The sequence below is a fragment of the Heteronotia binoei genome, chromosome 3, assembly GCF_032191835.1.
Source record: "Heteronotia binoei isolate CCM8104 ecotype False Entrance Well chromosome 3, APGP_CSIRO_Hbin_v1, whole genome shotgun sequence".
In the NCBI taxonomy this organism is placed as follows: Eukaryota; Metazoa; Chordata; class Lepidosauria; order Squamata; family Gekkonidae; genus Heteronotia; species Heteronotia binoei.
In genome coordinates, this window is record NC_083225.1 from 99,138,538 (window position 1) to 99,153,317 (window position 14,780).

The following is a 14,780-nucleotide window of genomic DNA, read 5'->3' on the forward strand; positions in this document are numbered from 1 at the left end:
GTGCATGAGAAACTTTAGCCATTTTCAGCTCAAGTAGATGCAAATGTATAGTTTCATCAAAATATAAATTAATTACAGGAATACCTATCAAAAGATCGACTGTGTGAAGTGACTCTGCTGCTCTGGATTTCTCTAGTCAAATGCCACATTATAGAAAATCGAAACAGTGCCTCCAGCCTTGTTCCCTTAAGCAGGAAAGAAACCCAAAACAATCAGAACAAGAATATGTTCATGTTACTTCTATGCATTCACACACATATCTGAAATACCAAAGCAAACAACATTATTTAATGACAGTATAGAATCCGTCTCACAATGCAAAATTTGGGGAACCCACAAGGAGTTGGAATAAGAATCTAATATCTCCACCCCGACTACTTCTCTTCCAGGAAGCCCCCATGGCTCTTCCCTTTTTCCTGACTTCTTCTCTTTCCCATCCATCAGCCAATCTACAATTATCTGTCCACCCCGCCCCCCCATCTTTGGATTTCTCTCTCCTCAGCATTCTCTATGTGGGAAAACTATGGCCCAGTTTCATGGGACCAGCCACTGAGCCATGCTCAGTAGACTAGTGGGAAACTTGCAAGGACTTGTAGGAGGCATCTCAGTTCTAGGTGAGTGATTCTAGTTTCCTGGCCCCAGTTGCTGCTGGCTCTGGACCCAATGACTCCTTGCTTAAAGGGTCAAAGAAAAAAAACCCATGTCATTGAGCTACAATCAATTCATGGTGACCCTCATCCACAGAGTGTTCCAGGCAAGAGACAAGCAGAGATGCCTTGCCACTGCCTTCCTCTGCAGTCTTCCTTGGTGGTATCCATCCAAGCACTGACTGTGGCCAGCCCTGTTTAGCTTCCAAGCTTCAATAAGCTTAGGCTAAGCTGGGCTATTCAGGCTGCTTAAAAACCAAAACAGCTGTGGAACTGGCCATGCTTCCTCTTCCTGCCTTTCATTTAAGCCTGAAGACTGGCAATGCTGTGTAATTCCCTAAGCAATGGCCATTGAGGGTATCATATCTTAAAGATACAGGCACTGCTTCACTTTTTTTGGAGGGTTAACACCTCAGTGTGTGCGTGTGTGTATTTAAGATTCCAGATTTTTCTGCAAACCTGGGGCGTTTCCCAGCTTTGTAAAAAGATGTCTTGTCTGTTCATGGCTCCAAGCTCTAGATTTAAATATCCAGATTTGGCCATGCTGAGAACTGATATACTGATTGTCACTTTATAAAGATATCCACACTTCTTTTTAATGCAACCTTTCCATAAGTTTTAAAAAGAAGTGTGGATATCTTTATAAAAGTTTTACTTCAGTTACTTTGTTTTGTTGATCTAAGGACTACTACATTTTTCTTCTGCTTTCTGTTTTTCAAGAGATTTTAATATTTTGATTAGTACTAGGGAGACATCTAACTGCAGTCTTTTTATAGTACATCTCCTCACCTCCTGTTCTGCATTTCTGTCCAATAGCCTTTGGTGCACCCTGAAATCTAGATTGCAACCAGTATTATGTCATCCAATTGAGTGCAACATTATTTGCATTCTATTTAAACATTTAACAAGCTGCAGACAAGAGATATTTCTCTCATGGCCTGAAACATCTCCCCCGCCCCAAAATTTTTTTGAACAGTCAACCTGCTAAAGATTTCTTGGGACTTGAAAGCCACACACTGTTTCATGATATTTTGGTTGATCCTAACAAGATCATTGATATGACAGAACAAAAGTCTTTTCTGAGTTTCCCCATGCATAAATTACCACTCACTGTGCGCAATTTCTTCATTATAAAATTGTAGTCCACTGACATTTAAAAACTTGGAGAAAGACAGTAAAGCGAAATGTGGTTTATAAAGCGAATGCGACATCAAAGTAAAATAATTTTTGAGCCACTCCAAAGTAACTGCCAAGCCAGAGCCAGTGTGTGGAACAGAGAAAACCTTTTGCTTCTTCCCACTGAAGAGTGATCAAGATTACTTGTCTGGAGGGGAAAAGAAGCAGGGATTCCTAGATTGAGCTGAGGCAGTATACATACACTAGACAAAAGAGCCAAGACATGAGCCTGAGAACAATTTATGCCTCCCCTAGGAAACAGGCTATAAAAGAACTTCTTATTGCATCATGTCAATGACCCATTCAGCCTTATATCATCTATGATGACTGATAGCAACGCTCCAGGAATTCAAATAAAAATGTCTCAAAGCTTTGCTACCCAAAGTATGTTTTATATTTCTATTTCAAGCTAGACATTTGATGTGGGGTTCTTTATGTGCAAAGCTGAAGCTCTACTGAGCATGCTTATGAAACAGTATCACTTTGCAAATCATGATTTATGGGAAACAAGCAATTTGAGCTTTAATCTTATGGCATTTAATATATAAAACAGCATTTAATACTTGGTATCTCTGTTTATTTGTTATATAGACCCTTTAACTGGAGGAAGGAGTGAGAAATCCTTAGCTGGTCTTAAAAGTAGAGACTGAAGAAGGAGGGGTTCCAAAAGCTGGAATATTACATTAGACTATACAATGCTTAATAAGGCATTGATCAACAAGTCTTACTTTATCATGATCCAGTAATGCATGGCAGATAATGTCTTCACAAATATTAGCAGATGGAGCAAGACAATGCAGGCGGAAGAAAAGTTCTACACAAGTATTGTGATGTTCTCTTGTCTCTTTGTTCAGTTGATTCCAAAGGACCTGAGCAACTCTCTGGAATAAAATTGGAAATCAAATGAGCAGTTTACCAGACAATAAATCTCTGAAAGTTCTGCATTTCATGTTTTCCTATACTATATACAATCACACAGCACAGTGTTTATACATGCAAACAAGAAATGCAAGTAACACCAGGGGCAAGAAAGTAAAAAACCAATGTTACTTCCATTTTTAAATGTAATATTTTTTATTTACATGACACAAAAGCCTGCAATTAGAAAGCAAAATATTTTGAGAGATTTCATATAAGACAACCGGCTTAACATCAGCTTTCAGATTATGCTTTGCTTTCTGCCTGAGTATTATTCCATATTATACAGCCTGCAGTTCTAGGCACACTTACTTGGGAGTAGCCTCAGCTGAACCAAGTCAGAGTTCTGAGTCAACATGTATGGGAAGGGGCTACATATTATCTACAGAACAGTAACAATAATTGTGGTATACAGGACAAGTATCCTCTAGACCAGGGGTGTCAACATCCGGCCTGCAGGCCAAACCACTCCCAGAGGGCTTCAATCAGGCCCAGTGGGCTCTCTTCTCCCCCCTTCTGTCCTCACCCTGCAAAGCTTGGAGGCTTCCAAACCATCCCAACTCCTTCTGCCTTCTCTTTTAAGAGGCTAAAGCAGAAGCGAAGCTGCAACAAAAATGTGGAATGGATTTCCCACTCAGGCTTATAGGCAGAGCAGACTGGAATGAGAAATATACCCCATGTTTTCCTTGTAACTTTGTTTCAACGGAGAGGTTTAACTTCCCAGCATTTCTACAGCCAGCTGGAGTTGTGTCAATGCAAATCAAGTGTGCATGCTCTGATTCAGCTTTGTCTTTTCTCAAATGGAGTGAGAACTAGTGCTTAGTGAATATTCTAACTTGGGAACCCAGAGCCAAAGGGGATATTACACTGGAGAGACATTGCTAATCTGAGTAGACCGTGGGGGGGGGGAAGCTTGATGAGAGCATTTTTTTTTAGTTTTCTGCTGTGTCATCCTTGTGCTTTTCCTTTATGTTTTATTTTTTTTTTAATTGCATTGCAAAATCCCACTATTCCCCTACCTTTCTGTTTTAAATTAAATTTTGCAAGAGTTTTAAGCATGTTTGTATATTAAGTTAAAAAAAATATTTTTAATTGTGTTTGCCTATGTCCTTTATAAAGTGTACATCTCCTCTCTCTGGCATTATATTTTAGGACATGCATGGCTCAGCCCCACAAAGTCCCATTTATGTCAGATCCGGCCCTCCTAACAAATGAGTTTGACACCACTACTCTAGGCAATACACATCTACAGAACAATCCATATTGTGACTTGCAACAATTTTTAAGTGGAAAGATCAAGTGCAACACCTGATAGAAATCAGTTTTTTCTGAAATCAGCTTTAGAATTCCAGGAGCAATGGGAGGAACTGTGACCATCTGCAATCTTCCAAAAAAAGGATTTTTCCCAGGTATTTTATAACGTTTTATTCTGTCTTCAATCACCAGTGCTAATGACTGAGAATGGTTGATTAAATCCAACAGCACAGAGATGGACACATTCTGAATATGACAGTCATTTACACAGCAGCATATTGTCATTAGAGATTTGAGCCACAGGGGGGAACTGGATTCACAACCTCCTGAGGAAAAACAGACAAATAATTCACTTATAACTTATGTAGGATCTTGTATTTACCAATATTTTTGCAGTGATCATTACATAAGCCAGTAAGAGATAACCATGTGTTAAATATAGGGGGTTTTTTGTGTATATATATACACACACACACACACACACACACACACAGACTAATAGTGAGCTAGAATATTAAGATGTGGACTACAACCCATTTGCCACCCTTCATATGGAAAGAGAGATCACACCTAACCTGATCATTTTCTACTTCTACCTTGTATATGCATGTAAGAGTACTAGCCCTTTCTGGGGCAATCCATTCCTGTATACTGATTAATCTTTGGTTGGATCTGTTATCTTCATATGCTTAATATGCCCTATTGCCACATTTTACAGCCTAAGGTATTACATGTTCATATGCAATTTCCATGGAAACCCCCTGCTTGCAATATAGATTTGTAATACATTCTTCTGTGACTGGAGGTTCCTGAAAATCCAATAACCAGAAGTTTCTCTTACCAGGCACTTGAAAAAGAGAGAAATAGAGCTGTTCGGTTTCTTCCTCTGAAAGATAGACAGGAAATGTAGTGCAGTCCAGTAAGAGGTAGCATGCAGCAGCAAATGCCTCTCTACAGTCCTCTGTTGTGTCTCCCAAGTCCAGCATTACTTGGTCAATGTCCCACTCTTCCTCCTCTTTTCTCCTTTGACTATCAAGGTTGTCCAACGGACACTGAGATGCCAGTTCTTTCTGTTTAAAAGGTGATCCTCGAACTGTGAACAAGCCTGATAACATCTGCTTAAACTGAGGCACAGTGATTTGCTTTGAGTCCCATGAGCTCCTTTTCTTGCCAGCATTTTTAGTCACTTGATATTGGTTTTCTTTTTTCTCCTGTCCATTTGTGTGCTCTTTGGAAACACTGCCATTACTGGAGTCTTGCAAATGAACCCCAAATACATATTTACTAGCAAACTTTGAAACTAATTCCTGGACACAGTACACAGTCTTCTGCATGTTCCCACCCTTTTTCCAGACATCATCTCTCTCAGGAGTTATCCTTGGCATTCTCAAGTGCTGTGACAGCTCTGGGGATGAAGCACTAAGACCTATGCCGCTGTCTTCAGACTTGAGTGGAGGAAAATGAACATCTTCATTCTGAAAGACTTTGGTTTCTGAAGTTAGTTCATGGTTCTGTTCCTTTACAGGGCTCTGAAATTAGAAAAGACAGTATGTTTAATTCTAAACATGGATTTATTAACTTTATATAAGCATTCAAATTGAGTAAGAACAGACTAAAAAAAATCCTATGTTTACAGTTTATAGAGCAGAACTCAAACTAATGTGTATGCAGAATTGAGCCAGCACTTCAATCTCTCATTGTCTTTTAATGTAGCTGTGACGGAAAGCAATGGGTTAACCATAAACTGAAGACGCACAGGGCTGCGTCAGGTGACCTGAGGGTGGGGGCAAAGTGCTCAGAGCTCTCAGGGAGGGAAAAGAAGTTGAGTGAGAGAAACTGCTGAGGCAGTCGTTCAGTGAGTTGGCTTCTGACAGAGAAGGTGCCTGTCAGAGAAGTCTGTCAGTGGGGACCTGACAGAGACTGAGAGGGTCAGTTCGAGCCTGCCAGAAAGGCTGAGAGGACAGCTGATCCTGTGAAGGAGCTTGAGGCGGAGACGGGGAAGTCTTCCAGACACTGCAAGCTCGACAAAACCAGCCAAGAGGGCTGTGTGTGTGTCAGAGGCGTCACTAGGGCAGGGCCAAGGGGGCCATTGGCCCCCCCTAGAGCATTCTCATTGGCCCCCTAGGGCTCTTTGAAGGCAGCAGGCGGCAAGCAATCACAGTCTTTATTGGCGGGAGACGCGGGGAGGCTCTTTCAAGGCAGTGGCGAAGCGAGAGAAGGCCGGGAGGGAAGAGGAAAGCGCAGCTCTCTGCAGGCAGGCATCAGAGGGCGAGCAGGCAAACCAGGGAAGGGAGGACGTTGCGAGCCAACCAGCGAGGGAAAGGAGGCTTTAGACGCGCGGGGCGCAGGAGGGAAGGGAAGGGGGCAGGCAGGCAGAGAGCGAGGGAGTCCCTCACGCAGGAGGAAAACAGGCGGCATCGGCCGCGCTCGCAGCAGCAAGAGGAGGAGCAGGTGAGGGGTAGCGCAGGAGCATTGCCGGCAGTGCGCATGAGCGCCAGTGCTGAAGACTCCGCACCGCAGGCGCTGCTGCTGGCGGCGGGGGAGGAGGGGGCAGCAGGCGACGAGGACCCGAAGCGGGCTTCTTTCTCGCTGGTTCTCGCCAGGTGCGCTGAGCTCCCCCAGCCGCCGCTCTCGGCTAGCAACTGGTCTTGCACAAGCCCGCGCCGCCGCCAGCACCTTGGGAGGGACGGACTGATGGAAGAAGTAGTTTGCAGGACGAGCAGCGCCTCTCCTCAAGTTTCGGGATGGTTACCGTCCCCAAATCTTTTGGCTTCTCCAGGCGGAGGCTTCCTTTGTTCGAACGCGAGGGATTTAGCACCTCTGGGCAGCGCACGAGGACTGCTGCTCTTCCCTCCGAGTCCGGCACACTTGGCCCCAGGGTGCAACCGACTTGGCCCCAGGGTGCAACCCACGCACTTGGCCCCAGGGTGCAACCCACCCCAGTGACGCCACTGGTGTGTGTGAGTCAGTTAAGACCTGAACGGTCACAAACACCTAGAGACAACTCCGAAGATCTAGTGAAGTGGATGAGGGAGTGGATGTGGGTCTGAGACACCAAGAAGGGCTGAGAGAGAGAGACTCCAGTCGAGGGGTGAGACTAGACACATCAATCCCAAGAGGCCAGACCTTGGCTAGAGGTGGAGAGTGAGTTATAGGAAACTGTGAACTGTGTGACTGAGTAACCCAACAGAAAAGAAATTCAAGGAAGGAATAAGTTAATGTAAAGCTTGAAACAACTGAGCAACGTGTTAGCCTATGTAAATATCTCCCATATCCCCAGTTTAAAGACTTTGTGTTACAATAAATCTGTGGTTTAAGTTAAAGTTCTCAAGAGCTTATATTTTGTGGGAAGAACAAACAAAGCTGCTGTGGTCCCATCAAATAAACAAAGTAAAATACCCCGAAGAGACTGAAATGAAGAGGTCTAGTGAGGCCGTGAGGTGGGCGCTGCTATAGTAGCCTACCCCATAGGGCTCTTATGAACAACAATATGAAAGTGGTAAAAAATCACATTTGGAGCTCCTTGGTCTAATTATACATACACATGAACACATACACACCATATATTACTTTGTTTTTAATGTTTTTAACTGTTTAAATATTTAACTGTTTTATACTTGAAATTGTTTAAATTTTATGTTTGATTAACTGTTGGAAGCCGCCCTGAGCCATTCGTGGGAAGGGCGGGATATAAATCCCAAATAAAATAAAATAAATAAAATAAATATATATATATATATATATATATATATAAGAGATGGAAAAGAGAAGGGATTCCTTCACAGTTTTATACGAACACATCATAACATCAGTAAAAAGTGTTGAACATTATATCTGAACTTGTATCACAGCAGACTCTATTAGTCACTCTGACATTTCGACAGCAAACAACCAAACTCTGCTTTGTTTCTCATAGTTTCAAATTCTGACATCAGTTGCTTTTATATAAGAGACCTTCTACATAGATAAATAAATTACTGAAAATAAATGCTGCCTATTACTTATCTTCTTTCAAGAAGCTGAAAACTGATCTTTATGCCATCACAATCCTAGGTACATTTATAGGAAGTGAGTCACATTTTAATACAATTTACCTGAGGGTCAGAATGCTATTCATGCTGATTTTACACTCTCCATCACAGGTACTGGAACACTGCACATATCAATCCTGTAGCACTTTAGAGACCACTGGTAAGCGGTACCAGTATTAGACCAGTAAGATTTTGGGGGTATGAGCTTTTGAGATTCAAAGCTCCCTTCATCAAGTATCTGATGAAAGGAGCTCTGACTCTCAAAAGCTCATACTCTGAAAACTCTTGTTGGTCCCTAAGGTCCTAACGGACTAGAATCTGGCTGTTCTACTGCAGACCAACACAGCTACCCTCTGAAACAGTGCTATACTAGAACACCCTTGCTGCTCAAGATATGTGAGGTGCATTAACCAGACTGATGGAAAAACTACCACAGGCATGAATTCGAACATGAAAGATCATAATGAACACTCATGTCACTATTCACAAGTTATGATACACATACTTATAGAACATATATCCAAAGTTCATTGAAAAAGTAGTGTGAAGTATCCCCCTACACCACAACAGTATCCCTGCAAACAAATAAATCAAAACTCTGTTGAACACAAAGCATATTAAATAGATATGAGAAAATATACTAACACCCACCGTGTCTGAGCTTCCAGTTTCAGTACTTAGGTAGGCAGGAGGCATCTGTACTTTGCTAAGCACCTTGAAGCATGTCCTTAAGGCATGAGTAAGCTCTGGCAAACTTAGAGTTTCCATGTTTTCAAGGAGAGACTGCACTATGTAGCTGAGCATCTGTGGCAGATACAGAGTCTGCACTTCTGAATAAAGTTCCTACAAAAAAAAAAAAAGGATTTCAAGCCATTAAATATTTAAGTCTGGTACATTTAGAAACTGATTCCTACATATTCTAAATATAAGTTTCCTAGAATCTACAGACCTTCAAAGATGATAAAAGCTTTAGAGTAAGAAAACTTGGAAACACATGACAAAGCTGTGCATAAGACAGCAGACATAATACTACTTCTAGATGCAGTCAGTACAGTAGTAGACAGACAGACATAACCTTTATAACAAAAAAGAAAAACAAGGTCCAAAGGGATTTCAAAATGGGACATACAAACCACAGTAATTTGCAAGCCCAACTAGCATGGGAATACAAGGTTACACACAAAACTTAGCTAAGAAAAGTGGGGCAAGGTATTTCCCTACCTGACTCCATTTTTAATTTCTTTCTCATTCACTGCTAGGGCCAGAAATTCTGCAACTTGATCAGTAATTGAGGGACATTTGTCAGCCAACAAAAGCTCAATCCTTTTGCTAGTCACCAAGTTGGGGGTTAAGAGGAGAGGTTTGATCAGGCGCCATTTGGTGCTGGGAAAGTAACAGGCAGTCCAGTAGAATGTGCTGTATAGTCAGGTTCTTTACCACATCTGCACTGCCTCTGTTCGTAAGGGATATCCTTATATCTACCACAGACCACGGACGATGGAAATATGTTGAGTCTGGCCAACATAAAAAACTTGGTGTTGATGTGGGCTTATTAGATTTGAGAAGTACTTAGCCATGCAAATTTGGGAAGGGGGAAGGTCCAAGAGGGTGAGCATGTACCCCTTGCTTCAGCAATTGTTAATTGGGAGTCAGTATCCAGTATTATCCTGCGGATCAAGTGAAATATATAAGTTTTACTGCAGTTTGTCAATGAATCTAGATCGATACCAATTGATTTAATTTTCTTGAGTACTGAACAGAACCAGTTAGGGGTAAAAGGGTCTGCAAGTAAAAGAGAAATCAGACTGTTGGGTAAGGGGTGGAAATGGAGGTGGAGCCAGTATTTGATTGTGATAATCCAGATTCTAGACTCTACTGTGTGAGGACCCAATTCGGCACACAGGGTGGGATAACGCACTGAGTTGGGAATGCCCAGGATGTGGTGTAAAAAAGAAGCTGTGGTTTTTTCAGTTTTTTTGCTGAAACACTGAAACCACACAGGGATCCCATAGAGTAGCTGAGAAAGTAGCGTGGCGTGAAAAATTTGCAAAGCGGCTGGGACAAATTGATTGCTTTTTTGATAACGCCAATAGCTTGTTCTTGGCCATAAGAAGGGCATGATCACGATGCATGCACCAATCAATCAATCAAAAGCCTTTATTGGCATATATCAGATTATCAACAAACAAATAAACAGCTACAGAAATAATAAAACAGTCATATGCAGCTATACATTGGACAATTGGTCCTTGATTACCAGACTCAAGAATAAAGCAACACTTTCAGTTATTTCAGATGACAAATCATTCAAAAGACGGCAAACCTTTACAACATCTGAGCAGCCTGTCATATTGAACAGAATTGGATCTAGAAACCTAAGGCGTAAAGAATCATATAGGGGACAATGAGTCAACTTGTTTTAAATTACATATACATAGTCTTAATGAAAGTGGGATTTTTTTATATCTACCATAGGTAACTGCTGATGGGATTGTATTGCATCCAGCAAGGGTAAATGCTCTACGCTATTTTGGAACATGGAGAGTTGATAAATAAGAAGGCAGATGACCAATAGTAGGGGAAATTCCAAAATTCAGAGGGGAGCAAGATTTGTTTGCAGCACTCATTAGATTTTGTAATTCATTATCTAAAATTCTGCGTTTAATTACATATTATGCATTTGTAAGAGGAAGCATGTAAAGAGAATCCATAGACAAACCTAAGGTGATTATTTTCTTCTCTATGCAGGAAATCCATTTGGACGAGGAGGATCCCGACAGCATTTGATATATACAATTCCCACAGTTGGCGGAATAGTGCACATGTAGCCAGTATTTGATTGATATAAGCCATGCTCTAGTTTCTAACATATTGAGGCCTGTTTCTAAACGAAGAGTGGCATATGAGACACAGCATGGTAGGCCCATGATTTTCCTAGCAAATTTGGACTGAACATTTTTCATATCAGACTCAAAGGCACTAATCCAAGTTGGAATGCCATACAATGACTGCGGGATTACTTTGGCCTCATAGATTTTTAAAGCCACTGGAACAAACTGGTTGCCTCTATTAAAGAAAAACCAGGAAATGGCTGATGCAGTAATGGCTGATAAGTTAACTGCAGATTTACGGTGACATGTTCAGGACATATTGTAACTAAAATGGAGATATAGGTATTTAAAATGCCTGACCTGTTCTATTTCTTTCTCATCAAACAGCCATTTGTGGATTTTACAAGACTTAGCAAAAATCAGAATCTTAGATTTTTTGTAATTCAGATGCCGTTTTTCTTGAAAAAAACTGAGACATCTATTCAACAGTCATCTAAACCCAACCCTTGTACGAGAAAGGAGTACTGTGTCATCCGCGTATAGTAAGATGAGTATACTCATAGAGCCCAATTTTGGGGGGTGGCAGTCTACTTCTATTAGTACAGGAGCCAAATCATTGAGAAATAGATTTAATAAAAAAGGAGCAAGTATGCATCCTTGTTTAACTCCTTAATTGAAGGGAATTTTAGGCGTCAGTTCCCCAGTAGTTGGAAGTTTTGATTTGGCAAGTGGTAGAGGAATGTAGAGTTATGATTAGTTTGAGAAGTCTCTTATCAATGCCCAGTTGATGGAGTTTAATTCATAGTCGTTCTCAGTTTTTATAATTTTTATTGGTTTTAACTACAAAAAGATAAAGCAGTGCAAAAGATACATAAAAAGGGGAAAGGGGCATTTACAGAATGGGAAAAGCAGAAACAGAAAAAAGTACAAATATATCAATTATAATTCTACCTCCAAATAGACTACCCAGATCATTCTACCTGAAGCATAAAGATCTCCATATATTTTACCATCCTTTCTTTCATTACAGAAAGAATACTAGCAATATGAATCTAAACAATTCTTCTTGAACACAAATAAGTATATAAAGTTAAGAAAAAAATTTCAAAACCATCTCAGCACCAATTTTGCCTGATTTAGCTTAACCCTATTATAAGTACAAATTAAATTGTTGGTTTAACAAAATCCTTATTAAAATAAACACATAGAAAACATATCTTTATCTTTAACAAATTACAAAAAATACAATTTAATAATTTGTCTACCTCAGTCTAAACAGTTTCTCCAAAGAGGCATGTTAGAAACAAATCTACCAGATTACAAAACAATTGTGCTATCTACCTTTTCAACAATTAATCCAACTCTTATATCAATATGAGAATTTTTCACCAATTAAACATACTATGAATAAATCTGCTATATAAAAAAAATGTGTTATCTGCACTCTTTAGCATTAATCCAAATTAACTATATATTTAATTAAAGTTTTAACAACTCCCTTCCTTCTTTAGGATCTCCCATGTTCTTTTAAAATCACATATCTATTCATTATTAATAATTGCATATTTGCTTACTGACAAAAAACAAAGAAAAATCAGAGTTCAGGAATCCTTCTTCCCAAAATTTAAACACTTTTAGATTCCTTTTAACTTCCATATCATATTACACCAGAGACAACCACTTAATGCGACCCAAACATCACACTTTGCCTTTTAAAATCGCATGTCACTTCTTAGTAAGAGTTCCATATCCAGCGATCCACAAGAATGAGAAAAGTTCAAAATCCTTCTTCCTTAAAGCTTTCCACATCTTAATTTGCTGGTCGGGATGTACCTTTTCTCTTCTCAATGAGAGGAAGAATTCAACGCCATTTTTCCCTCTCCACATGACTTCACTGAATCTTAATTTCCTGTCTTGTTTTACTGCTGTGACATAGGGATCCATTTTGGTTTTCTTTTGTTGGTTTCAGAGCATAACACTTTCCCTTTCCAGTTCCACGGACGTCAGCAGAATCTCTTTAGCACTCTAGTAGATTTTCAATTTCGCTAGCTTTCAGCATAAGAATACCCACTTGCTCTCTAATAAGCTGCATTAATGAGCCAAGATCTTGTCAGAGAATTAATATTGCATAAGAAATCTTTTTTAAAGACATTTCGCTAGGCAGTGCCATTTTTCTCTGACAGCAAACTCAGTCTCTTAATCCAAGTTGAAAAGTAGCTTCAGGGTCCTGTTAAATCCACATTCCACAACAGCTCCCACTGAGATTTAAAATGTTATCATTTCAAATACAGTCAGGCAACAGAGACAGATCTCTCTAAAATATATCTCTTTTATGTTCAGATCATATTGCAGCTTAATGATAGTCTCTTTTGCATATGTCCAATAATAATCCGGGTCGCATTTGTATTCAATCCAGTTTAAATAGTTAGCGATACTTAAGATTGCTTGTAGACTTTTTGAGGCCTCATTTCTCTTCCTTTGCGCTAGCCTCTCGTTGTTATGCAAAGTGACCCATTAGCCAGCGGTATTGAAAAGTCACTTGTCAAGTAGAATTGCCACATTAGAAGTAGAAAGACACTACATCAAAGGCGTACTGAGAAAAGAGAAAGCAAGCAAGCAATCGGGTGTTCATCTTTTTCTGCTGGTGCGCCAGCTTTCATGGCTGTGGAGCCTCGGGACATGCAGGAAGGACAGGTTTCTTACCTGTAACTGGTGATCTTCGAGTGGTCATCTGTGCAATCACACATATGGGTAATCCGCAGGATTGGCCCTAACTTCGGAGAATTCAAAGCAATCTTGAGCATTAGTTTGGCGTGCCTCCCACTCGTCCTGGGGAGGAGGCATCGTCTGCACATGCCTGGACGAGGGGGAGGTGCCTAGCCACTCAGTTTCTTCCCGCCGCCGAAAGGTGGAAAATTTAAGATGAGTATCCAGCAGCGGGGAAGGCTGGGTGGGTTTGTGTGATTGCACAGATGACCACTCGAAGATCACCAGTTACAGGTAAGAAACCTGTCCATCTTCTTCGTGGTCTCTGTGCAGTCACACATATGGGTGATTAGCGAGCTATTCCCTCAGGAGGAGGGTGCTGGATCTGCAAGAATAGGCAAGTTAGGAAAAAACAATAGCAAGAGTGGTACTCACGATCAGTCAGTCAAAGATGGAGCGCAGTACAGCCTGTCCAAAGGACGAGTCACGCCGGGCACGAACATCAAGGGCGTAGTGCGAGGCGAAGGTAGACGAAGAGGACCAGACTGCAGCGGCACAGATGTCCTCTATTGGGATGCCTTTCAGGAATGCTGACGATGTAGCTACGGCTCTGGTAGAGTGAGCTCGTATGTGCTGTGGGACTGGCTGTTTTGCCAGTTGGTAACATAACTCGATGGCGGCGACAAGCCATTTCGAAAGTCTTTGGGTGGATATTTTACTACCCATGTTATGAGTTGCGTACGTGACAAAGAGTCTCGGATCCTTACAGAATTGTCGAGTCCTGTCTATATAGAAGGCGAGGGCTCTACGAGCGTCCAAGTTATGTAAGGCCCTCTGACCTGCGTCCGCAGGGTGCTGGAAAAAGGCCGGTAGGGTTGAAGGTTTCCCTAGGTGGAAGGGTGAGACGACTTTTGGTAGGAAGGTAGGGTCGGGGCGGAGAACCACTCTGTCGCTATGAAAGATAGTGTACGGTGGGTCTGCCCTGAATGCACAGATATCGCTGGCTCTTTTGCCCGTAGTGAGTGCTGTTAGCAACGCCGTCTTCCAGGACAGCAGATGAAGGGGGATGGATGCCATAGGTTCAAAGGGTGGCTTCATAAGTTGACTTAAAACAAGAGAGAGGCTCCAAGTTGGTAAAACTTGTCGGATTGGAGGATGCAGGCGAATAATGCCCTTGAAAAAGGCCTTGGTAGCGTGGTGAGAAAAAACTGTCACAC

General features: G+C 41.3%; 1 protein-coding gene across 2 annotated transcripts in view; it reads right to left on the reverse strand.

Moving 5' to 3' along the window:
* DOP1B (DOP1 leucine zipper like protein B) overlaps positions 1 to 14,780 on the reverse strand; it is a 126,403-nt gene that overhangs the window by 54,476 nt on the left and 57,147 nt on the right. For both annotated transcript variants that reach the window (XM_060234275.1, XM_060234276.1), the window contains exons 13-17: positions 8,678 to 8,869; positions 4,837 to 5,524; positions 4,050 to 4,321; positions 2,552 to 2,704; positions 85 to 185 (exon numbers count right to left, since the gene is read on the reverse strand). In XM_060234275.1, coding sequence (XP_060090258.1) covers positions 85 to 185; positions 2,552 to 2,704; positions 4,050 to 4,321; positions 4,837 to 5,524; positions 8,678 to 8,869 — 1,406 coding nt within the window. The remainder of the gene's footprint in view (positions 1 to 84; positions 186 to 2,551; positions 2,705 to 4,049; positions 4,322 to 4,836; positions 5,525 to 8,677; positions 8,870 to 14,780) is intronic.